This window comes from Leptodactylus fuscus, chromosome 6 (genome assembly GCF_031893055.1).
Source record: "Leptodactylus fuscus isolate aLepFus1 chromosome 6, aLepFus1.hap2, whole genome shotgun sequence".
Lineage (NCBI taxonomy): Eukaryota > Metazoa > Chordata > Amphibia > Anura > Leptodactylidae > Leptodactylus > Leptodactylus fuscus.
The window spans coordinates 45,959,591-45,984,909 of record NC_134270.1 but is presented as its reverse complement, the minus strand read 5'-3'; the positions used below and the strand labels follow the sequence as shown (position 1 = coordinate 45,984,909).

At 43.4% G+C, this 25,319-nt stretch overlaps 2 protein-coding genes across 3 annotated transcripts in view; one reads left to right on the top strand and one right to left on the bottom strand.

Annotated features, from left to right (window-relative positions):
• The window catches only part of LOC142210585 (arylacetamide deacetylase-like 4), a 30,494-nt gene extending 26,161 nt beyond the window's left edge, over positions 1–4,333 (bottom strand). For both annotated transcript variants that reach the window (XM_075279854.1, XM_075279855.1), the window contains exon 1: positions 3,609–4,333. In XM_075279854.1, coding sequence (XP_075135955.1) covers position 3,609 — 1 coding nt within the window. In that variant the 5' untranslated portion in view covers positions 3,610–4,333. The remainder of the gene's footprint in view (positions 1–3,608) is intronic.
• DHRS3 (dehydrogenase/reductase 3) lies at positions 1,564–24,634 on the top strand. The gene is made up of 6 exons (XM_075279863.1): positions 1,564–1,965; positions 20,116–20,259; positions 20,660–20,779; positions 20,888–21,126; positions 21,644–21,769; positions 22,545–24,634. The coding sequence occupies exons 1-6, from the start codon at positions 1,732–1,734 to the stop codon at positions 22,627–22,629; spliced, it is 948 nt and encodes a 315-aa protein (XP_075135964.1). The 5' UTR covers positions 1,564–1,731; the 3' UTR covers positions 22,630–24,634.
• The last annotated feature ends 685 nt before the right edge of the window (positions 24,635–25,319 follow it).

The following is a 25,319-nucleotide window of genomic DNA, read 5'->3' as shown; positions in this document are numbered from 1 at the left end:
CTTAGTACAAAGCTGAAATAATACTGCCATATGATTCCCAAATAATAGAGCCATATAGTGTATACATGACAGGACCCAGATAACATCTCCTCATATCATACAGTGTATATACTGTATAATTCCCAGATAATACTGCCATCTAGTGACCTATATGCAGATAAATAATACCACTGGCAAGGACATGAAACCAGTTAGCAATGAGAAGGAAGGAAATGTAGAACAGATCAGAGTGATGGGACGTCTATGGCTAATTTATATAGGGGGACAGCCATTTTTTTTTTTAACATCCATGACGTGACCATTTTAAAAACAATGACAGCGAATGAGTGTATTCCTGTGTCGCTTATTTACGGACATACACAAATTCTATATTTGCCTGTTTTGATGCCCAATAGATATCAATGGGTCCGTTTTTTAACGGACGTAAAAACAGTCAGGGCTCGTTCACATCTGCGCTGGCGTCTCCGCTTTCAGGTTTCCGTTTCCTGCCCGAAACTTGACAGGAGACGGAAACCTGCAGGCATTTTTTAAACCCATTCATTTGATGGGTTTGAAAAGTGTCCGGCCGTGAGCGTTTTATGCTCTCCGTGGCAAAACCGTTTTTTGTTTTTTTTTAACCGGACACAAAATTGGACATGCAGGACTTTGTGTCCGGTTAAAAAAAAACAGTTTCGCCGTGGAGGGCATAAAACGCTCACCGGCGCTCATGGCCGGACACGGTCTGACAGGTTTACGTCTTCTGCAGGCAACCTGAGAACGGAGACCGGACGCTGGTGTGAACCCAGCGTAAGGTCCAGTTCATATCTGCGTTAGGGCCATTCCGTTCTCCTATCAGCATTAAATATGCGGAAATGTCCTGCAAGCAGCGCTCTTCTCTCTGCACTTTTTGTGAGGAAACCACATGGACTCCATCATAGTCTATGGGGTCTGTGGGTTTCTTTAGGTCACCGCTTTTTTATGTGAATAGGTTTCCATTTGGGGGGCCCCCAAGAGGACTCCATGAACGGAAACCCGGACGCAGATGTGAACCGGGCCTAAGACTGGATTCACATCAGGACTTTTGCTCAGGCGAACCCCATTTTAGTCACTAGTGGTTACATTCGGAGCCCATTGACTATAATGGGGTCCTCTGTTTTTAAACTGAAAGAAGCGGACAATAAAACTCGACTTTTTCATACGCCAATTTCAGGCAGATATTGTGACGATGACTTTAATGCAATTGTGAGTGGTACAGCTGCCACCAAACTGTAAGGGCAGAATACGTATGGCTGCGGTATTAGACATGACTGACACTGATGTGGAGTGGTAGAAGGGCCATATTGGTTGTCACCCAGCTTTCCCAGCTGCTGATATTTGGAGGTGTTAGAGGGTCTGCTCCATGTCCCACCTCACAGCACACAGGTCTGAGCCCCAGCTGTGAGGTAACGTGGCTCCTATACAAGTCCTTTCATGCAGACAGCCCTGAGGGAGGGAGGAGAGAGGCAGGAGGAAGGAGTGTGTCTCCTGTGCTCAGGGGGGAGGGGACCAACTACAAGCAGGAGCCGCTCACAACATAGTCATCCCAACACTTTATCCGTCAATCAGGCTTAATGGGGTATAAAAGCTGCAGCCAGCCAGAAAGTTACCCTGCACTGGCCGGGCATCAGGGCTAGCGGCTGAGCCTGGCACTGCGCTCCGGGGCTCCTGTCACTGCATGTGGCACAGCTGACTGGCGCCCACTCCTACAACTGGATGCTAAAGTTTGTGGCGGACTGGCACGGAGACATCAGCATGGACTGGCGCTGTCTGGGCAGGCTGCTACTTCTACCGGTGCAGATGGTCCTGTGTGTGCTGAAGGCTGCCGCCTGCCTGCTAGTGCCCACCCGGCTGAGAGACCTGCGGGGGGACACCGTGCTCATCACCGGCGGGGGCAGGGGCATCGGCAGGCACCTAGCCAAGGAGTTCGCCAAGCAAGGAGCCAAGAAGGTAAGTGCCCACCTGGAAGTCATGCCAAGTCAGTGACTGACTACTTAGTTACGTGGTCTGGTAGCCCTCTCTTATATTGTGTAATGTCTCTATTAAAAGCCTGGGCATTGGTTAGAGGGGTCTTTGTAGCCCTCACAGACTGGCATTAAATGGGTATAAGGTCAATGCAATCAACAAAGGCTGTGCTGTATCGTCTGTGCAGCACCACTGAATGGAAAGCATAGCCAGACTGGCATCTATAGGAAGCAATGCCAGGGACTGTATCTTGTATAATGCACCCCTTATACCTCAGTGCATACATAGACTGGCATATATAGGAAGCAGTGCCAGGATCTTGTATACTGTACCTATATACCTCAGTGCATACCCAGACTGGCATATATAGGAAGCACTGCCAGGATCTGTATCTTGTATACTGTACCCACTTGCATACCCAGACTGGCATATATAGGAAGCAGTGCCAGGATCTGTACCTTCTCATATAATGCACCCCCTTATACCTCAGTGCATACCCAGACTGGCATATATAGGACGCAGTGCCAGGATCTGTATCTTGTATACTGTACCTATATACCTCAGTGCATACCCAGACTGGCATATATAGGAAGCACTGCCAGGATCTGTATCTTGTATACTGTACCCCCTTATACCTCAGTGCATACACAGACTGGCATATATAGGAAGCACTGCCAGGGACTGTATCTTGTATACTGTACCTATATACCTCAGTGCATACACAGACTGGTATATATAGGAAGCATTGCCAGGATCTGTATCTTGTATACTGTACCTATATACCTCAGTGCATACACAGACTGGTATATATAGGAAGCATTGCCAGGATCTGTATCTTGTATACTGTACCTATATACCTCAGTGCATACACAGACTGGCATATATAGGAAGCATTGCCACGATCTCTATCTAGTTGTATAATGGTGCACTGCTATGTATATAGCACCCACTTATATTTCAGTGCATACCCAGACTGGCATTATCCCCACATGAATAAAGCAATAACTCAAGCATGGGCACAACTACCACCTCGTTGTATATCATCTGGTGATGGCACTGGCATGGCTTAGAGCTGTTTCTCCCAGTATATAGGACTGTGATATATACATGGCACGGCTTGTTACCTATTTGCATAGCAGTCTCTGTATATCCAGATTGGCATGATCTGCCTCATATTCTGCTAGTGCAGCACACACACTGCAGTGCACACCTATACTGGCACTAACTAATATAAGTTCAAGGTACATTGGCATGGGTTACCACCTATCTGAAGAGATCTCATTGTAGACATTGATTCTGTAGACAGCATGGCACTAACTATGGATACCAAACAGGTTGCTTCAGTGGAGCTGGTATGGCAGTGTATTGGTTAAACTATTAGGCATCCATACTTCATGCCATCTTAGTGGGTCTGAATTTTGTTGTTAAGCCCTGGGGACACATTTTTGTTGGTATGCCCATCTTTACCCCTGGTATCATCTGCCCCCTTAGCTGCAGAGCTGGCTTGTGAATTGACTTCCCTTGACTGACTGCTACTAACACCAACCCAGGTACTAGAGCGAGCAGACTCGTCTGGCAGCTTATGTTTTTTGTTTTTTTTTCTGCTCTAGTGTTGTGTGTATGCTTACTTGGATAGTTGAAGAGAAGCCAAGACAGTCTGAGATCACTTGCACCTTCCCTTGCCTGTCTTAAGTGGCGTCAAGGTTTAGGCAGGAGAGGTGACTGCAGGCTGAGGTCATTTGGCAGTGCCCCACGTTGCATTGAGCCTTCAGGGCACCATACAGAGTAGCACTGTGAGCGGAGCTTTGCATTGAGTCACTTGTAGTTCTGTCCTTGTAACTATATTTGGTTTGCATGTTGCTGTGAGAAGACTCGGTGCAAGGTCCACATTGAGGACACAGCCTGATCTTTAGACCCTAATGGTAGATGCATGCCTGTGTGTACTGAGAATAAACCAGCCGCTTGTTGCAGTCAGGTGGTTCAACCTCATGATCTTCTCTAGAAATAGATCTGGGTGGAACATTAGATCTTGGCACATTTAAAATGCTAGATCAGCCCCAGACAGTCTGCTGCTTCCTTCCGCCATTCATTGACTATGGGCGGCCTCATGGTAATGTGCATTACTGTATGTGCCCTGTAAACAAACTAGGCATGTATTCCAGATGCCATACGTGCTGGGCGTAGAAGAGTCACCACAAAAGTAGTCTGTCTTTCTTGCGTCAATACTCGAGGAACTTTGTAGGGTGTGGATCATAGTAGGACATCGTAAAAGCCTATTTACACAGTGATTATTGGTCTTGCATAAAACATAACAAGCACTCATATCTGTGACTGGCCTGGATGACGGTAAGGAGAGGTCTAACCTAACCATACCGGAGACTGATAACTATATATAATCATTTACTGGGATCTAGAAAACAACTTTGTCCAATTTCATGAATATAATGGCTGCTTTCTTCTAAATATAGTGCCCCATGTGTGCACAGGTTGTGTGTGATATTACAGTTCAGCCTATTGCCCTTTGACGGGACTGAGCTGTAATACCAGACACAATTTATGGACTGGTGTGGCACTTTTTCGGGGGAAGACAGCAGACATGTTTTTCCAATTTTGGACAATTCCTTTAAGGCTGGGGACATACAACCTGGAGCACAAACTGACCTGTGACCTATGGGAATGGAACCCGCAGCATATCCATTATTGCTGTAGCTTTTATCATTTGCGGTGCCCTGACGGAAACTCTGCAGTGTGTCCTCAGCCTTAGTGTCCGATACTTGCCTTCGCTCACCGCGCAGCATAGCCAAGCAATGATGGCCGTGAATGTGCACCATATGGTTGTCATCCGTCTCCCCCACTTCATAAGCAGTGACTCAAGTGGTCAGCGCTCCGTGTTTATATCATGTCTGCTTTATGAGCTTCAGAAGCTACTTGTCAATGGCCTCTAATGTAACTACAATGTAATCTCTCCGTGCATTGGCAGAAGTCCAGCGCTTGGCACTTTCTCCAGTTCGAGACCTCCTGCCTGTGGGCGACGTGACATCAGGATTTATTTTGTTACATTTTGGAAAAATTGGCTCATTGTGAAGTACGTCGAATGTTTCAATATGTAATCTTGATATACATAGCAATTCCACTACATAGTACTGCGAATGCCTCTGCCCGTACCCGGTGCAATTACAACATTAGCCATATAATGGGGGGGGGGGGGGTAAATAACAATGACATAATTGTAATCGCCCTGCTATATACATAAGTGGATATGCCGTGTTACAGGAGAGCAGTCTGTCGCTGGGTTTTAGAGTTCCTCATCAGAGTCCAAGCTTTGGGTCTCCATCATATATGAGATTAGGAGCTGGTGTAAGTGGCATGCTGTGCTGTCCTCCATACAAGGGGCAGTAACTCTTTCTGCCTTGGAAGACGCTTACTTGCCTCATGTCTGCCCTCGTAGCTGCTCATCCACTATAGGCCTTGTATACTTGGCCAGATTTGTGGCCTGTGTTCTCTCTCGCTGTCACCAGAGGGCAGAATAGAAATCTTTACCTTCAATAAAAACATACAATGAGAATGTGGACCTTAAATATGGTTGTGTAAGGTCACTGCCTTAGGTGTAAGAAATCCTTCTAAGGGTACGACTATCTTGAGATGCCAGGTCACTAATAATACTCCCTTTGCATGAGGAGAAATGGAATATGATGGGGGGAGGGGACTCTTCAAGTGACTAGTTGCAACTTTTTGAAACCTTTAAATGTAGCATTGAATACAAACACTCTACTTTATGGGGAGAGTCCTTGACTTAGGCTGGTCTTACACGACTGTAGTTTTGCACCACAAATGGTCCGCAATTGCAGGTTCAAAATTGCGGACCATTTACGGTCCCATAATTTTCTATGAGGCCTCTTACACAATCGGAGATTTTGTCAGTGGTGTGGCGTGCCGCAACCGTGGTCCGGACAGTAAACCGCATGTCCGTAATGGCCGTGCTTGCACGGCACGGAAGGTCCAATAGAAGTCTATGGGCGCGTGCATTTTTGCGGATATACACTGAACATACATCAGTGTATATCCGCAATTGCGGATATCAACATGTGTGTTTTGTGGTGAGTTTTGTTTTTTGCGGATCCGCATAATACTGATGCACACGGAACGTTGCGGATGCACTTTGCGGATGTCTGCGGAATTAATTTTTAAAGTGAAATTTGTGTTGCGGATCCGCAAATTGCGGACCGCAAAAACCACTACGGTCGTGTAAGACCAGCCTTAAGCGATAAGGATGGATGTAGACACTAGATATTCCTTGGAGAAGTCGGACACTTTGATGGGTCTGTGGTGGGTTGACAGGGATATTGAGCCCACTATATACTGACAATAGCTGTAAGGAGGGGGTCCATGTTCATCTCAGTGGGGAGAAGGGTCTGGCAGCTGCTTATCTTCAACTGGAGCAAAGGGCTAGGTGTGTGACTAGAGGGTTTGGATGACTTATTTGGAGGTCCAGCCAAGGTCTATCTTCTTTGGTGGCAGAAGTTTGTTGGATCTTGCCATGTCCTGATCTTATGAGGTGCTGATCAGGGCCCTTCAGAATTGGGTTTGCAGTAAATAAAAGACATCTCAGCTGGTCCGTTAACTGTAAGACTTTTCTCATAGGTTTAAAGGGCTATATTATTTCGAAATCCTGTATTTACATAGTGATATGCACAAATAGCCTTTAAAAAAAAGCTATTCAGGTGCTGCTAGTAGATTTTGAAAAGACACCTCTCCCCCCCCCCCTGTTTTATTACATGCAAATGAATCTCTCCATGCACCTTAAGGCGTTCCCCAAGCCATCGTGCACCCCCCAGCGTTATACCTTTGTAACGCCCCCTCCTTTGCTTGTGCTCCAAGATGCCCGGTTACACCTACGGAGGAGCGGGCCATCTTTGTGCACAACTAAAGGAGGGGGCGTTACAAAGGTATAACGCTGGGGGGTGCACGATGGCTTGGGGAACGCCCAGGGTGCATGAGAGGCTCATTTGCATATCAGTTTTACTGATATGTAAAAGAAAAAATAAAACGGGGGCCTTTTCAAAATCTACTAACAGCACCTGTAAACACACGATTTCCAAATGCTAGAGCTCCTTTAAGTTGTTTTGTTGGCTGAAGGAATGTCAGCTAAGACATATCTTCAAGTCATATGGATGATGTATCACCAAGAAAGACGCCAAGCAATGTCGTAAATAAAACTGTCTCTCTTAGTTCCAAATCTGCTGCTGTTCCCCTTAGAGCTAGAAAGAAGACTCCCTTGCAGAGTGACTGGAACATATTTTGAGGACAAGCATGCCTCTCACTTCACATGTAGCAAGCTGCACTCCCAAGAACTTCACACTGGCATAAAGGGGCATTGTTCGAGTCTGCCGCATGTGGAGGCAATTATTTGAAACTCATTCTTGTGATCTTGGGAATCCATTGAGATTTTCTTCCCCTCCTAATGAATTGTAGCACAAGGCTTAAAGTGTTCCTTAGCTGCAGCTTGTCGCTTTCTTGTCTCCGGTGCCGAGTGTCATTTTTAACTGCACTTCTATGAGGGTTTGGGAACTGAACGTGTGAAACTTAACCTGTCATCCTCGTAAATGTACCTTTGTCAGGGAGTTGTGAACAGTCTGTCCTCACAGCTACCAAAGTTATTCTAAGCTGGTGAACACATGGAGCCTGCCCCCTTACTTGTGGCTTTTGAAGACTAAAGAATGAAGTGAACTTTCTACAGAGATTCTAGAAACATGACATTATGAAGACCATATGATATTATTGGGTCACCAGTGGATTAGCGTGGCTGATCTGTAGCTCCTGAGTTGGAAGCTAACCAGAACAACATTTACGTGGAGTTTGTATGTCCCTTTAGATTTCCTTCAGATTCTTAGGCTCCATTCACACAGGGCACAGGACCGCATATTTTGGTCCTGATTTTGATGCGGGAAGCCGTGTCAGAATAGGACCAAAATGCGCCTGTCGCGGCTTCCGACAGCCGCAGCTTCCCGCTCCGGCATAGGCCCAAATGACTGGGCCTAGTCCGGAGGGTGCTGTTGCAAGGTGGACGCTGGGACTGAATCAGCCACAGAATCTGCCTGAAGAAGGGGCAGCTCACTTCTTTTTTCCGTGAGCGGGAACATACAGCTCACGGGAAAAAAGAAAGCTAGGGGACTATATAGACCTGTATTGTGAGGGGCCAGATTCTGAGGTGGATTCGGCATCTAAATCCACCCCCACTTGCCCCGTGTGAACGATCCCTTATATTCCAACATAGAAAAGTCAACTGTCTTTCGAGTATTTGGAACAGATTTCTTCTTGACAGTATTTTCTCACCAGAAATGAGTTGGGTTCACTTTAGGCTCTGTTCAGATCCCACTTGGAGAGGGTTTCTTGATGAATACTTCCAGTGATGGGCTACAATATATACTACTGGATATCGGCAGCAGATATTGCCCAGAATCTCAAGTTATTGGCGCTCCTTACCATCTCATTGATGCATCTAGTTACAGAGAACTAAACTCCTAGCTGGTGGTGCCCATTAACACCATGTTGCCAACCCTCTGCCACCCGTGATGGTCTGTTTTTGTGTTTTGCTCCAATACGAGAAAATTCTAATAAAGCCCTGAAGAGTTTAAAAAAAAAAAAGCTGGTCAATATTATCTCCAGTCCACAGACTTGAGAATGAAAATGCATTTTTTTTTTTTTTTTTGCTTATCTTGAATGTTCTTTGGAAAGAAGAGCCTTTTGTTTCTTACAACCTGTCCTTGTGTACTTTAATATTGTTATAGAGCAGGGATAGGGAACCTTCAGCTCTCCAGCTGTTGCAAGACTACAACTCCCAGCATGCATACTCGCTCTGCTGTTCTTGGAACTCGCATGGAAGTGAATGGAGCATGTTGGGAGTTGGAGCTTCACAGCAGCTGGAGAGCCGAAGGTTCCCTACCCCTGTTCTAGAATGTACACCAATGGCAACCAGGAGAAGTCTGAATGCAGCTCTGGATATGGCCGGTGTAACCTAAAACTATAAAAGAGCTAGCTAGAACCCTTCAGGTTTGCTTCTGACCACAAGTTTTTGGAAGCTGTGTCTACCTATGGCACCATATTATAGGAGTATTGTCCATAGAAGTAAGGTGACATGAACACGACCATGTGCGTGTCACCGAGCCATGATTGGATAGTACATAGATGACATCCATGGCCCCATGCAGGTTCATGGATTAATATGGATGTCCTATTATGACTCCATACCACTTAGACCGGTACATAGCGGTAATATAACCTCTAGTATTGTTCTTATTATCCACTTTCAAAAAATTCTTAGCCTTAAACTTTTCTGCTTCAAGTCGAAATCTAAATTTGGCAGAAAACCCCTAGGTCAGCAAAAGCACAGGAACCATGACGTAAAGTAGAGTTGTAATGTAAGCCATTACGGAGTATCAGACCTTCTCGTTCTCCATGTCCAACATCATCAGCCGCGCCATTAGTAAACCTTATTTGACAGTCGCCGGTCTCGGCTTACAATCTCTACCCTTCATTTCCTACCAGCTCTGTTTCTTTCTATGGTCATCAATAATTGTTACTGACAAAACGTTGTTCCCCCTGGAGGCCTTGAAGTTGTTGAACGTTTCCCTAACTTCCTTTCTTGTCCTTGTAGACAGCAAACAGTCAGAATTGCAGATAATTGTCCTCCATTTCAGATAACAGGGCTGAGAATGCATTCCCCCTTCTAGAGGAAGGAGATCTTCAGTTCTGTCAGACATCCACTTTTGACGATGATCCAAGACTAGGCAATTTATTCCGCCTGGGATAGAAGCTCCGAGCTCTCCAGGATTTATGGTTCCTATTGATTTTTTTTTCACAGTACATTGAGTTTGAATTATCAAGTGCTGAAGCTCGGCTATTTGTCTATAAAAATACCATTACAGATATTAGTCATGAAATGGCTTTCTAAATGCCAGTGGGCGCGCGATGAACAAGGGTGAACTCGGCAGGGCAGCACTCCTTCACATCAACATGGATTTGTGACCTTCATTTTCTTTTCGCTTGAAGTCAAGTTACGTAATTTGCTATTATCATTTTTTTTTTCCTCTGCCGCACTTCTAGCCTGTGATCTAATTGTTATCCTTCTTCATATATAACTTGGTGTATAAAAGATTGTCTATGGAATGAAATATATGACTAGAGTTATGACATCTTATAGCGTTTATTCAGTCATTTTTGAGATTTAGCTTCTTGGGGTTAGTTCATATCTGCGTTTGGTAATCCGTTCGAGGGACCCCTTCCTTCCCAAACCGAATACCGAACACATTTGCAAGCGGTATGCAGTGAAAGCACATGGAGCTCATAGACTATAATGGGGTCTGTGTGCTTGCCGCGAGATCTCCTGAGTCATGCGGACAGAAAAGTAGATTGTGAAGTACTTTCCTGTCTGCCTGTTCTCTGAGCACACGGACGCCATTATAGTCTATGGGGTCCGTGTGCTTTCATTGCACACTGAACGGCTTACCGACACAGATGTAAAAGTGGCCTTAGACTGAGGCCCCACATTGTGGAAACACAGCTTTTTTTGTTGCATTTTGTTGAACCAAAGCCAAAAATGGCTACAAAAGGAATGGGGAATATATAGGAAGTTCTTATAGTTCTACCTTCTGCTCAATCCCCTCTTGGTTTTGGCTAAAAAAAAAAGGCACCAAAAAAAGCTGCGTTTCCGCAACGTGAGTCTTTAGACTTAATGGGGTTGTAGACTATTAAAAGAATAGTAGTGGATTATTCTAGTCTCCCTGTGGCTACCTTATCTCAGACACTGACTGGCATGTAGCTTTCATGATAGTCTCCTCTCTGTTCTCTCAAACGTGGCAGAGAAAATTGTATTGGCATTATTTTCTCGGCTGAAATAATGGAAACCCGATAGACCCTTTTACAAGTCATTGGGGCCCATTGGACAACGTCATGTGACAGATGTATAGCAGCAATAAAATGTAGTTTTTCTGCAGCTATGACAGAACAGAACTCATGGCACAGATGTGATCCAAGCTTTAGATTAGAGGGTTGTTCAACACGTGATGATGGCCTATAGGATGCATAATGGTGACCATAAAAACTGCACCTCATAAGTCGTTTTTCATCTGCGACCACAATGTATGAGAACCCTCCTGGGGTGGTAGTTTAACACCTCTGCCTTTGCAAAGTACTGTTTTTGAAAAGAGCTTTTCGTTCCTTCTGAAGCCCCTCTTGGTTTTCGGGCAGCATCTTTCAGTTGCTAATTTCTTTCTTCTTAGCCTTCGGGAGCGCACTGGCTTTCTTTCCATTATATAAGTCAGTGGGTGGGGGACTCTTTCAGTACAGCAAAGAAAGGCGGAATAGGTAATGAAAAATCCGTAATAATGGCTTCTCAGCAGTATACAGTCTTGCCACAGGGATATTGTAAACCGTCATTATTTTTGGCCATGAACTCTTCATGATGGTTTCTAGAGGACTCCAGCTGGCATTCAGGCTATAGTAAAATGGGCCCCGCTGAATTCTCACATAATAATTTAATATATTTCATAGTAATGGTCATTCTTGATTATTGAACATGGACCAATGAAACCATTTTATTTTTCTTACTTTTATAGCACCATCATATTCTATAACGTTTTACAGATATTGTCCATCACTGTCCCATCTACAGTCCCTATCAGTACGTCTTTGGAGTGTGGGAGGACATAAACATGGGGGGAATATAGACCTCCTTGTACAGTTCCTTGGCTGAATTCGAATCCAGGACTCCAGTGCTTAAAGGATACAGGGTTAGCCATAACTATCATTATGATCCAGGATAATGTGCGGAGCCCTAAGCCACCATTCCTGTAGATTTCCATTGGTGTCGTGTTGGTGGATGATACATCACTAATGACCTGAATCATATGCATTGTGATATAATGGAGACTTAGAATGTGTCATCCCATTGGTTTCCTAGAAATCGGGAAGAAGTGGTGATTTAGCCCATGTATCCAACTTTTTTTTTTTTTTTTTTGTACCATTTCTCTACTTCACCTCTAAAGAGTTATCATGTAACTGTGCTCATTTCAAAGGACTTCAAAAGCTTATAGGGTTTTGTTAGGCCATTGTGACCCAAAGATTACGGTCTTATCTTATTTGAAGAGTTGACTGAGTGTTCTATAAAAAGGCCTTGAACTCTAGCAGCCTTTGATGTCCTGGCTGTCTCTATACAGAACCCATCTCCCTGTCTCCAAGAAGTAGATCTAATTTAAAGCATTGAGCCATTGACCATTTGGGAAGAGCAGTGTGTAAGCTGAGCTACTGACCAGATAGTGGTTACACTTCATTCATTCCAGCGTATCTGTCTAGAGAGATCCCAGTTTGGGTGAATTCAGCTAGTCCTAGACCTTTTTAAGTTGGTTCATTTCTGTGGCATTTCCAGATCCTCTCCCAATGGCTACTACAACAGTAGAACCTAAACTGGGTAGGATTTCTCATATGGCATCCCCAAAGATGGTGGTGTCTTCGACATTTGTATACTGTTTACTGTTCTCTATGTAATAGTAAAATTCCAATGGATGGTGCTTGGTTGGGGTATGACTTTGGTGCCCCTACAATATCATATGACCACTAATCCATCTTTTAAGATGATGCAGATCTTCCCTATAAATATATACTGCTCTATATACTTATTTCCATTCTATATTTGTTCAATAGTTGGTCAAGTTGGGTTTGAATTCTTAGCCATTGGTAACCATTGCTTTGATAACCTCTTGGATAATCTTTCAAACACTTTTTTTTTTTTTTTTCCCTAACTGAAGGGGTTCCTTACTATGTTAATTTCTAAACCTGGCTACGAATAAGGGCTCATTCACACGGGGCAAGAGGGGGCAGATTCTGATGTCGAATCCACCCCCTTACAATAGAGGTCTATTGTATTTTATGTAGACCGCTAGATGTTCTTTCTTCAGGAGGATTCCATGGCTGATTCAGCCCCGGCGTCCGCCTCGCGACAGGACCTTCTGCACTAGGCCCATTCATTTGGGCCTACTCCGGAGCAGGAAGCCGCAACTGTTGGAAGCCATGGCAGGCACATTTTGGTCCTATTCTGACACGGCTTCCCGCATCAGAATCGGGGACCAAAATACGCGGTCCCGTGCCCCGTGTGAACAAGGCCTTACTCTACTGTATCCCAAAGAACGTCTGCTAGTTAACAGACTGATCGTATGCCATGGTTGGGTACTTATGACCAGTTCACCACTGGCAAGTGTTACATAGCTGAGTGACATACTAAGCTATGGAAACCTCCTTCAATAACCTCAGAGGTCCGTCCTTTAGTGTTAAAATAATACACAATATGTGGGACTGGTTTTGACGCTGTCACTATGAAAGCTGTTGAAAGCTTATAGCTGTAGGCCACCATTTGTACAGCGCTCACTCCATCATTTGTGTAATCGAATTGTGTAGAACGATTCCAGGAATGATAAGACCGCTTCTCCAGAGTCTAAAACTTCTAGAATTAGAAGCAATCTTTTTGCCCCAAAGGGAAGATGAAAGGAGTGACTCATGGCTGGGTCTGATTATTGGGTTTATTCATCACACATTGCGTTTAGCCTTCTGATAAAGGGATTTAGGTGACCTCTTTATGAAGATTTGTTTTATATCTGAACATGTAATGTGTGGTTTTAGGAAGTAGCCGCCTCGGCCTCTAGACTTGGATTGATCTAGTCATAGTTTTCCAGAACAAACACATTATTTTGCTTCTGCAGTTGTGGTTTTCGCCTCTAAAAAATCTGGACGATTTATTTGAAGTTCAGTCATGGCTTGGCTTAAAATGTCAGGACATTATTGTATTCATTGTTGTTCTGTTTAGGTATTGTCAAGTCACCTTAAGGGGGTCAGAGGTGAAATCCTGGGGATGGGATGGCAAAGTCAAGATGGATCGCAGAAGGAAGATTCCTTATGAGGTCCTAGTCCTTAGTATACATGGCCATTTGTAATGCGGATCCTTCTAGTATTAATAGTCATCCTTGTAAAAAAAAACAAAAACACTTGTTGGCAGTCCCTAGTCACATTTTCTCCTTCAGCCCATAAAATGGCTGGCTCCATGTGTCTCCTTTCTTGACATCCCTTTCTAACACCCAGCGGCCACTTCTCAGGAACTCAATGTGTCATTTCCCACCAGTTTTTATGACGTCCAAAAAACATATCCTGTGTCAAACACCCGGTCCCCAAGACACATAAAATGGAGAAAGAACACTTGTGATGTGTCCATTGTCTTTCTGTCTTTGTGAAGCTCTTGTGGTTTGGTCAGTGACACTTTAGCCCCTGCGTGAGTCTGCGTATAGCAGGCGAGAGAGAGTTGGCACCTTCTCATTTACAGCCCAGGGTTCATCGGCAGGTCAGCCAACTCTTAATGACATCACTACACTTGTTTACCAGTCTCCGAGGAAGTGCAGCAACGATGGGCTCCAGTACGTAGCAAGGACTATGCCAGACAGTGCATGGACCAGGTAATGGCACCACATCGCCTACAGCAAATGACTGGCACCGCTCCAATCTGGCCAACCTAATAATTAGCAAGTTTACTGATGCCCGCCGCTTCTCATCTTTAGTTGCAATTTCTATGGTTTTACAGTGGAAAGCCATGAATAATGGAGGGAAGTCTCGCGTGTCATAAAATGACATGTCTGGAACCTTCACCTATCAAATATGGATTCAGTCTTCTTACATGGTACAATATAAAAAGTGTAGTCAATAGATTGGTCTAGGAAATAAAGCAATAACCAGTCTCGTAGCAATGGGCTTATCCTACCCATGCAGAGTATCCTCCCTTCCCACCCTGCACCATATGATTGGTTTAGACCAGGGGTAGGGAACGTATGGCTCTCCAGCTGTTGCAAACTACAATTCCCAGCATGCATGGGAAACTCATACGTGAATGGAGAATGTTAGGAGTTGTAGTTTCACAGCAGCTGGAGTGCCAAAGGTTCCCTACCGTGGGTTTAGACCCTTGAAGATTGTGATACATTGACCTTTTTCATGGTCCCCAGCGTTGACCACCCCTCCATATTAGAGGTTGATGTGCCGGTTATGGCGCCTTTCCGTAATACCTACACCTTATAATATGAGTTTATCATTAACAAATATTGTCTCAAAGATGGAAAAACTTGCCCATACTTTCAAGTATTAGCCATCTATTCCAACGTCCTTTTCCATGGTTTCCTGACGCAGGACCAGCATCTTGATACAACTGTTGCTTGTGGTCTTTACCTCCCTTTTTGCCTGAGTTTTGCAGGATAAGTTTTCGAGCCCCTTGATGCTTTAGGGAGGCTGCACTTTCAATGACCCTAACCTGTGTTAATAGGATTGCAAAAGTTGACTCTTACTTGACCTTTTTTTTTTGCAAACAACCCAAGCCCTCCCTTGTTATAATAATTCTGCAAAAGAATGGGAATGTGAGGCTTAATCTGCAGTTGTGCATATTGAGGACTGGTCAATGGCCCACCCTGCCACCTCCACAATGCTGTATTTGGATAACAATGGGCGACAGAAACAAGTGATTTGTTTTTGGCTGAAACTAATTGCAAAGTGTTAGCAGATTAGCCGCCATTAGCATTAAACCTTTGCATGGGCTTCATTGTCAAAAATTCGGCCTGACTGGTTTTACCACATGGACGCATTTCTATCAGTTTTATCTAGATGAAGCCTTTTTACATTGCTAACATGGATCTAGAGAAGTCCCTTTATAATGGTGATATGGAACAATTCAGATTGTAGTAGTCTGGTAGTCTGTTTTATACAATAAAGGCTTTGATTTGTGAATGGAAAATAAGCACATATAGGACCACTGATTCAGTGACCCCATGATTGTGAGTACTAAGGCGCTTGGAAACTCCATGATGGCTAGTATAGCAGTCACCTCAATTCACTTGGTTCATGGATGGAAGCAGTGCTACTATATATCTGGTAAAGCATGGTGTCCTCTTTATTCTCAATCGCACATGGTTCATTGTAGGAAGACCTCTTTTTAAAGGGTTTTTCCCACCAGTACTTCAATACTTCCCCCACCTCCCCCATAGTACTTCATCTGTTTCATAGAACTGAATGGAGCTGCAACACATCTGGCCGAACACCGCTCTGTTTAGACTGAGGTGCAACGCACCCCTGTTTTTGTTGTCATTGAGCCATCGCACACCCACCAATCTGCGGCTTATTCCCTATGCTGTGGATAGGTTGCATTGGTGAGCAAACGCCCTATAAGGCTCTGAAACTGGTGGTATGGGATCCATTCATAGCAGACTCTATGACTGGATTTGGCATATGATGTCAGTGGACGCGTTATAGGGGTCTGTTGGGGGTTTATTAAGGTTTCTTTTCATCAAAAGTGATCTTAACCTCAGTGGACCACAAGGTAAGAGCCAAACGGCTGTGGGGGCAAAATGCAAACTACTTCAGTAGCCATAATCTAGGTTCTAATGACTGTCCTAATCTACTCCTCATGTCTTCCAAGATGCTTGGCATCCGTAGTCTAGAAGTGAATCAACCATCACCCCTTCTTAAATCTATTGGGACAAGACTAATGTTCATTGTAATGGAGAGCTGAAGACAACTCTATTATATCCTGATTCATGCCATCCTGAATAATTTATTTTTTTCACTAAACTTTGGTCTGGATGGACCGGATAAGATAACATAGTTTCCTATTTTAAGCAGCTTCCTGTACTTAGCACTCAGTCAGAAGTAGGAGTTGACTTGTAGACCAGACAAAACATGGGTGTCCACCTCAATAGGATGAGACAGAATCTGAGACAACTGTGCCAATATTATATCTAAAAACCAACGTTAAGAGGTGTAAAACTCATATAGAAGTCTTCTCTAGTGTAAGTCTACCTTGATAGTAATATTTGTCCTTTAAGATGTCCCGATGCAGATAGTATCGCAATTCAACTTTTATTAAACTGAGATGTAGCCTGAAGATCCTCAATGCAAAATCTGTAATGTCACCCACACCTGTCATTTATATTACTGGTGTCCCATATAGCAAAAGGGATTTTGGGATTCCTAGGTATCAGTCCGTGGGTGCCTATGCACTGCCTATAGCTATGCTCTTGACTGACTGTATCATCATGTCAGATACTAGGCTAAACCCCACAATCATATACAGTATAACACTAGGTTCACACTAGGTTTCTGACCTTCTGATCCTCTTGGAGACGCAAAAGATGGAAACCCTATCTGCTTAAAATGCGAATAAACACAAAAAACCTGTGGACCCCATAGACTATAATTGGGTCTGCCCCGTTTCCGACAATTTTATACTGAAATTGGCAGAGAACAAACCTTGCAGGATTTTTCTCTTTGCCGATTTTAAGCAGGCTCTGGAATGGAGTGCCGAACACGAGCGTGAAGGTTTCGGGGGGGGGGGGGGGGGGGTTTGAATACCAGGCGCATTGTGCCTGTTGTGGAATATCCTGGTGATCTGACTCTTCTCTTGATAGACAGCGGTTCCATTTGATAACCTACCATTCTTCAGAAATGGGACGTACCGATGAAACTGGCCTTTCACTATTCATGATGATATAACATATTACCAATTCTGTAACCTTATCAAACCTCCGTATTGTCCAGCGTAATTTGTGCTAATTAAAAGAGGTGGAGGGAAACTCGGCGAGTAGTTTCAGGTGGCCTCTAGGATCGTTGCCATCTACTGAGTCCTGGTTATCAGGTGGCTTACATTGTCCGCTTTGGAATAATACTTGCACATTCCACCTGCCTCGAGGGCTGTCGGGGCCCCCCTGGGGTCAGTGAGAGGTAACACCAGGGCAGAATGCTTTTCAGGGCAGTCCTGACTCTACGGGGATTTGCCGCCTCACCGGGCCGCTGCCCTAGTCAATTTTCTGGTCAGTAATTATTTGAAAGAAGAGCGTGTCTTGTTCTGTAGGGAGGGAATCAAAGGGAATAGTGTCTGGATCCCATCCAGGGGAGAGGAACGGATCTGTCCATGAACTTTACAAAATGTGCAAAACTTTTTTTCATTTTAATTTCTTTCCCTTTGAATTTCCAGTAAAACCACACTTCCCGTAAACTGTAATGAAACCTTTATTACCTACCATGTCTGTTCTGTAGGTGACCAGTGCATTGTTAATTTTTATGAGGTCATCCACTGTGTGGTGTAAACGAAAAGTCTCTTTGTTCCTTTTTAATCCTGGAGCAATACAGACAGTGAACTTTTGGCCTATATGTTAGAAACATCTGGTAGTTATAATGAAGACATGGTGACCTTCATGTACGGCAAGCACTAGGCGGATATGATCAGATTCGGGGGCAGGGGGGTGGCAATGTCATTGCGCTGATGAGTGTTTAGACACGTGGATTTATTTTTAGAGAGTTTATCCTCTTTTTGTGAGAAGCGAAGGGCACGTGTAATTTATATGTTCTGGAGGAATTACTAGAATGGGGAATGTGTGAGATGATTGAGGATTGGTGGCCATTGAATGCGGTTCCAGTGTCTGGTGAGGCAGCTCCACTAGGGTTAAGCTGTAATACCACGCCCAGCCTTTGGACAGGTGTGGTGCTATTTTTGGAAGAAAGCAGTCATGTGTTTCTAAACATGGAAAACTTGTATAATCTCTCTTTACAACCAGCTCTGCTATTTTTACAGACTGGTTACTGTTGGCACTCAAGCCCCCCCCGGTCTCCCTAGTGATCACTTCTAGAAGAAAACTGACTATATTTGCTAGCTGTAAGCATCTGCTGGATTATCAGTACGTTTCTGTATAGTTTTTCTAATCTCCATTGACTGGGATTTAGCCATGGTCTAACGTAGACCAAATCTCCGACTCCTACTCTTGACTCCATCGCCTTCACAAATGGCTGACAAACGTGGTCAATAGCCGTAAAGATAATCTAATTCATTAAAAAGCCCCAATAAAAGTAAATGTGTACAAATCAAATTATACAACATCAATCACTTTATGTTTGAAGCCTGAGTCAGCAACTTTATCCAAAGCCGACTCCAGCCAAAATTGGTTCTAGCTCCGACTCTACAGTCCTGACTTAACAATGGCCCAATAACACATACACTACAATATATATATGTTGTAAGCCAATAAGTACACTATAAAGTGCATGTGATCTGCTGGAACTCAGCCAGCTCCTATAACAGGATGATCAGGTTTGTAGGATGCCTCAGGATGCCTGAGGCCATGGTGTCCCATATAGATTGTATAGACTCATCTGCAGATGTACTGTATATGATCTGTACATTGTTTGACTATTACAATACACAGAAAGTTCTGCAAAATAGCCTGCCCTCACATTCAGTAGTATGTCTACTAGGGCCATAAGGTCTACCCCATACTTCCTTTTTATGGCCACAATAAGCCAGTAATATACCTACATGTCTGGAGGGGATCATCAGGGCTATAAACAGACTTTGATCATGTGGCATTGTGCTCCAGCCAGGAGAAGGATCAAAGTCTAGTATGGTCATCTACATGAAGCTAATTGGTCATTACTTTATGTCCACCACTTCTCACATCCTGCCAAGGACGTGTTGGAACAATCCAATGACCTGACCTTCTGACCACCTTTCTATTAGGTCAGTGTTCTCCAACCTGTTGTGAAACTACTACTCCGAGCATGAGCATGGTATGACCGCTACAAGATGACAAAGTTTGGTGGAAGTTGCAGTTTTTAAACATGTCACTGACCACTACTCTTTTAGCTAAAGACCACCGAATTACAATTAATCTTGGAGATGTCAGCAGAACTACTTTGGTAGAGTGGGCGGTAAATGGCTCCACTGATGTAAAGATTTATACAGTTCTCAAGAGCTAAGTCTCGTATTAATGCTTATCGACAAAGTTGCCAAACCTCTAAGGAGGAAATTGGGCCACATAGTAGTACAGAATGAAAACGCTGGCCCACTCCCCATCCTGTCTGGTAAACCCTTCCCTTTTAGCTGGGTCAATGTGCACATTATTGGTTAAATCTACCATTTTGACCAATGTCTAAAAAGATGTTTTCACCGACGATGGCTTAAAACCGGGGTCAGTCCTTCATTTCACATCCTCAGTACTTCACTACTAACCTGTGTGCGTCTGTCTATGCTGAATCCTTATATAATTTTCTTTCTTTTTATATTTGTAGGTAATTTTATGGGGACGGACAGAAAAATGCTTACAGGAGACGGCTTCAGAAATTAAGCAGATGGGGACTGAATGCCATTATTTTATCTGTGATGTTGGCAACAGAGAAGAAGTTTACCAGCAGGCAAAGGCAGTCAGGGAAAAGGTAAGACCCAAGTGTGTACCTTGTATAAGTGGGGCCCATGTCCAAATTTTTCTGATCCTCTTTACGTACTGAGATGTGGTCTCCATGTAAGTTACTAGAGACATGAAAATGGGATGGGGGCACTAGGACCCCCGGCCTGGACGGTTAGTGATGTCTTAGTCTCAAACATCTTCTAAAAGGATCTTTAAATCATTGCTATGGGGGCTGCTTCCTCTGTATAGCACACAGCCAAGGCCACCAAGGTCAGTTCTTACAGGGGCTAGAGCTTTACCCTATTGATATACACTACTTCCCAGTACAGATACACCAGCCTAGCCATGTGCATATATTTTAATCTGGTATAATCCATACAATACCTTAGTCCATTGATCTGAAAATGACACACTTTTTCATTTTCCAGGTTGGTGATGTCACCATCTTAGTAAATAATGCTGCGGTGGTTCATGGGAAGAGCTTAATAGACAGCGATGATGATGCTCTTCTGAAGTCCCAGCACATTAATACATTAGGACAATTTTGGGTAAGTTATTTTTCCACTCAATACATTGCGTAAAACTGTATTTTTCATATTAAAATTGCACGCCATGCTCGGTACAAGGGCTCTGACCGCAATGTTTTTGTCTTGCAGACCACTAAAGCTTTCCTGCCACGTATGTTGGAATTGCAGAATGGCCACATTGTCTGCATAAACTCTGTGCTGGCCTTATCAGCAATCCCTGGCGCCATTGACTACTGCACATCTAAAGCTTCCTCCTTCGCCTTTATGGAAAGCTTGACCTTGGGGCTGTTGGACTGCCCGGGAGTCAATGCCACAACAGTATTACCCTTCCATACGAACACTGAGATGTTTCAAGGAATGAGAGTCAGGTTTGTGCAGATTCCATATTTTGGAGATTTGTTTCCTCTGTCAGTGGTGAAGCCACTAAAGTTATTGTGTGACGTGGCCGGCAGTAGTGGAGAAAAAAACCCGTTAAATTATAACGTCACCTCTGCTACATGTGGGCATCAATGTACTTGCATGGGGAACCTAAAACTTATACTGTGTATTAATTCTTCAAATAATATCCTGTTCCTGTCAAGTGATCTAATGACACTTGAGGTTCCACCTAAGAAAAATTGGGTCCCTTCCAGAATAATCAACATGACTCAATGCAGTGTGTTCACTGCCGCCTCTGATACGTGAGCTCTATTCATTGCTGAGATTTTGGGTGTGGGGCAGTGATACAATGACTGTCAGTATGTAACGACAAGGAAAGTGTTATAGATGCAACCTGTAAATGCCCATGTCCTCTATTTGGCCGTGTGGAAGACTCACGAAAAAATTAATAAAATGTGTTCCATACCAGACATAGTTATAAATCTATATGTCTTCTTCATTTTCTAGGTTTCCTAATTTATTCCCTCCTCTGAAACCAGAAACTGTAGCTAGGAGGACGGTGGAAGCCGTTCAGAAGAACCACGCTCTCTTACTGCTCCCCTGGACCATGCACCTTCTTGTTATCCTAAAAAGGTTAGTGTTCTCATACGTAGCTCATGATGGGGTTTCCAAGGCTTAGGGAAAAAGGAATATCAACAAATTCACTCCTGTATAAATGAGTTACTACTAGGGATGTCCCAAATAATCAGTGGGTCCAGAGTTGAACTTGAATGGGACCCCACTCCACCATGAAAATGTCATCTATTTGCTGCATCATGGCTTAAGCTGGCCATACATCATGTTAGCCCATCCCACTATTTTGAGGTCATCTATTCACAGTACCACTAAAATAGCGGATACACACTGACATGATGTCGGCCATTCTAAAAGTGAAACTGGTGGAGAATAAAGACCTTCGTGCAGGACTTTTTTCTCCACCAATTCTGCGGAGACTCTGGCACAGATGTGATCCTGGCCTTAGGGGTTTGGCAACTACTTGCTGCTTGTCCAGTGTGTATTTGGGGGATCAGAAGAGATGACTATTGGCCATACTCCCATGCACACGCCCAATCTTAATCTTAAATATCCACATTTGCTATTACTCGATGGGCCCCACATCTTCTCTACCCCTCCTTACACTACCATGCCTCTTCTTGCCTGTTTTTTCTCTTCCCTTCCCCCACCCTTTATATTTTCTTAAGTCCTGTTAAAGGCTTCTTTCAGCATCCTGTCTCCTCCTTGTCAGCAGTAAGACCAGTAGCATTTCCTTCCCCTTTTGTAGACATGAAACCACAGGTAGTGTGAGTTTCACATCCTTTCTTCTCCAGAGCCAGACGTGATACAGTTTGTTTATCTTGTGTTTCTGCAGCATTCTTCCCCAGTCAGCATTTGAAGAAATCCACAGGTTTTCTGGGTCTTATACTTGCATGAACACTTTCAAAGGGAGGACATAGATCCAGCTAAAGAATAAAGGAATGGTTAATGAAGCGGAAACGAAGACCCCTCCCCAAAAAACCATCTAGACCATGGTTGAGAAGCTTGGTGTCTTCGGATCTATAAATGCTTTTGAAGCAAGGTTGATCTTCCGGATCACAGACATTGCAGTACGGCCTCTGTTCAGGCCTAGAAATTGCTGAACTGTAAAGTTTCTGGAGGTTAAAGGCCGAGTTATGTTTTTAAATGTTAATTTTTTTTTTTATTTTTTTTTTAATCGGCCAATAGTGTAACGACTTACACGTCTGTTTTATTGTTCTGTGTTTTAATTGGATTATTCTGCTGGTCACTTGTGTAATGTCATCTTGACTTTCAGCCCTCAAGGAATGAGCCCGTTATATTGTCGCTGTTATTTTTCTCAAATTTTATTCTTTGTTGTCCTTGTGTCTCTTATGCCATATTTACATACAATGACTGTTCAATACGTGTAAATGGGGATGTGGCGGAAATTTTTGCAACACATTTGTGTGAGGTTTTTTTTTGTTTTTAAAAAATATATTTTTAGAAGCCTTTTTGGGGTGTGTGTGTGTGGGAGGGGTTGTATGTATTTTTTGTTTGTTTTTTAACATTAAGGCTATGTCCACACACATTCCACCTCCATTATAGTACAGAAACGCCAGAAGAAAATTAAATTCCAGGATGGAGGAATCCGCTGTCCAGCCAATGCACCAGGCTCAGGCGTAGACTTGCAAGGAGCCGGGCAGTAAAAAGCTGCACATCAACTAATGCACTGATCCCAAAGAAGACTGTGGGATCCATTCTGACATCGGTTTCCATCCTGCTTCTCTGGGCTACCTTGAGGGATATGCCATACAAATGTGAATGGATATGTACAATTATAATTTAGCGTCTTTTTCATGACTCCATAACCCTGTACCCAGAGCCTTAGGCGGGGGTCACTCGGGGGGGTTTTGATCTGTATTTTGATGCAGAATCCGCGTCAAGATCTGGCTGAAAACACCACCTCCCATTGAATTCAATGGGTTCCTTTTTCTGCAAGCAGTTTGTTTCCGCTCGCGGAAAAAAGAAGCAACATGGATTCAGGTGGATTCCGCGGCGACGCTCTCTCCCGACTAGGCCCATTCATTGGGGCCTAATCAGGAGCGGAGTGAGCGACTGGATGCTGGTGCACTTCACTGGCATCCAGTTGCAGCTAGCCATTTTTTGGACTGGATTCTGAGGTGTCCTCCATGTCAAGGCAAGAACCCAGCATTAGAAAAAAAATCACTGCCCCAAAAACCACCATCAAACTAACATAAAAATGCATTGTTTGCAATGCTTTTATATTTTGCTGTAGGCTTGCATGTAGAGTTGACCACAGTATTTTTGGGCATGGAAAAAAAACACCAGAAAACCTTTTTTTTTCCCTCAATGATTGTTGCTTTTCTTTACGTTTCCTATATTTTATTAAAGTATTTTTTTTAGTTTTTTTTTTTCTCCTGTTTTCTCTCTGCCTTTGTGGTCTGTCAGTACTTACATTTTGCTTATAGAATTCCCCATTTAAATATGTTGTGTGGCTTTTTTTTTTTTTCCTGTCTTCATTCCATTTGTTTGTACCAATTGTTTTTTTTTTTTTTTTTTGTTTTTATTCACTCAAAAAATAAGGCAATCTCGCTGTAATTCACCTTACTATGAAGTAGTTTTTTTTTCTATAGAACTAAACTTCTTGACGTTTAACATCTTGAAGTGTTTTTTTTTTTTTGTTTTTTTTTTGTTTTTTTGGGCTTGAAGAAGAAAATCAGGTTTTGTACAGTTTTGTTTGTCTTAAGTCCTATTTAAAAATAGCGAGGAGGAACCTTTTGTTCTTGCTTTGACATTTATGTAGACGTAAATCAGATGTCAAAAACGACAATAAATCATCAGCATTGTATTTTCATCAGAGCAACACAAGTGCGATTGTTTTAGTGACTTGTTTCTTGAAATTTTAAAATATTTGAAAAAAAATAAATAAAAATATTAATAAAGCAGAGTCTGTGTATCGTTATAATCAGGGGAATTGATTCATTATACAATATTAATAATTTTATTTTGAAAGATTTGTTAATTTTTTACCAAATCCACACAACTGTCCCCCTTCCATAGTCCTGTCACAATTGTTACTGTACAAGCCAGAGGCTGAATTCACACCGGGTATCTTGGTCAGGATTGCGAGGCCGTATTTCCCTCTAAATCCTGATCAAACAGACCGCTCCCATTGAAATCAATGGGAGCCGGTCAGGTCTTTTTTCCGCGAACCGGTCCGTTCTCTTTTCCAGGAGCTGTTTGTTTCAGCTCCCAGAAAAAAGAACGGACATGCTCATTCTTCAGGCGGAGTCGACACTCCCGACTAGGCCCATTCCTTTGGGCCTAATCTGGAGCAGAGTGTGTGACTGGATGCCGGTCTATTGGGAGACTTTTTTTTTTTTTTTGAGGTGGATTCCTGACCAAAAACACTGTGTGAACTCAGCCTTAGGTTCCAAATTCCACAAGTCTGTGCTATAAGGCACAATATAATACACTGTAACCTCCGTAAATTTTAGATTTCAGAGCTACATTCATAGTTCCTGCAGGTAGTCAATGAAATCTGTCAACTAGACACAACAGGTTTACGCTGCTGTATAAGGCAGCCGGTTTGGCAGTTACAAACCATATCAATGAAGGCACAGGCTTG

What these genes read in the sequence shown, in the direction of transcription:
- DHRS3 (XM_075279863.1), top strand. Translation starts at nt 1,732, where the DNA reads ATGCTAAAGTTTGTGGCGGACTGGCACGGAGACATCAGCATGGACTGG. An exon ending in CCAAGCAAGGAGCCAAGAAG is followed by an intron (nt 1,966 to 20,115) that starts GTAAGTGCCCAC and finishes TTATATTTGTAG; the next exon opens with GTAATTTTATGGGGACGGAC. An exon ending in TTTCAAGGAATGAGAGTCAG is followed by an intron (nt 21,127 to 21,643) that starts GTTTGTGCAGAT and finishes TTCATTTTCTAG; the next exon opens with GTTTCCTAATTTATTCCCTC.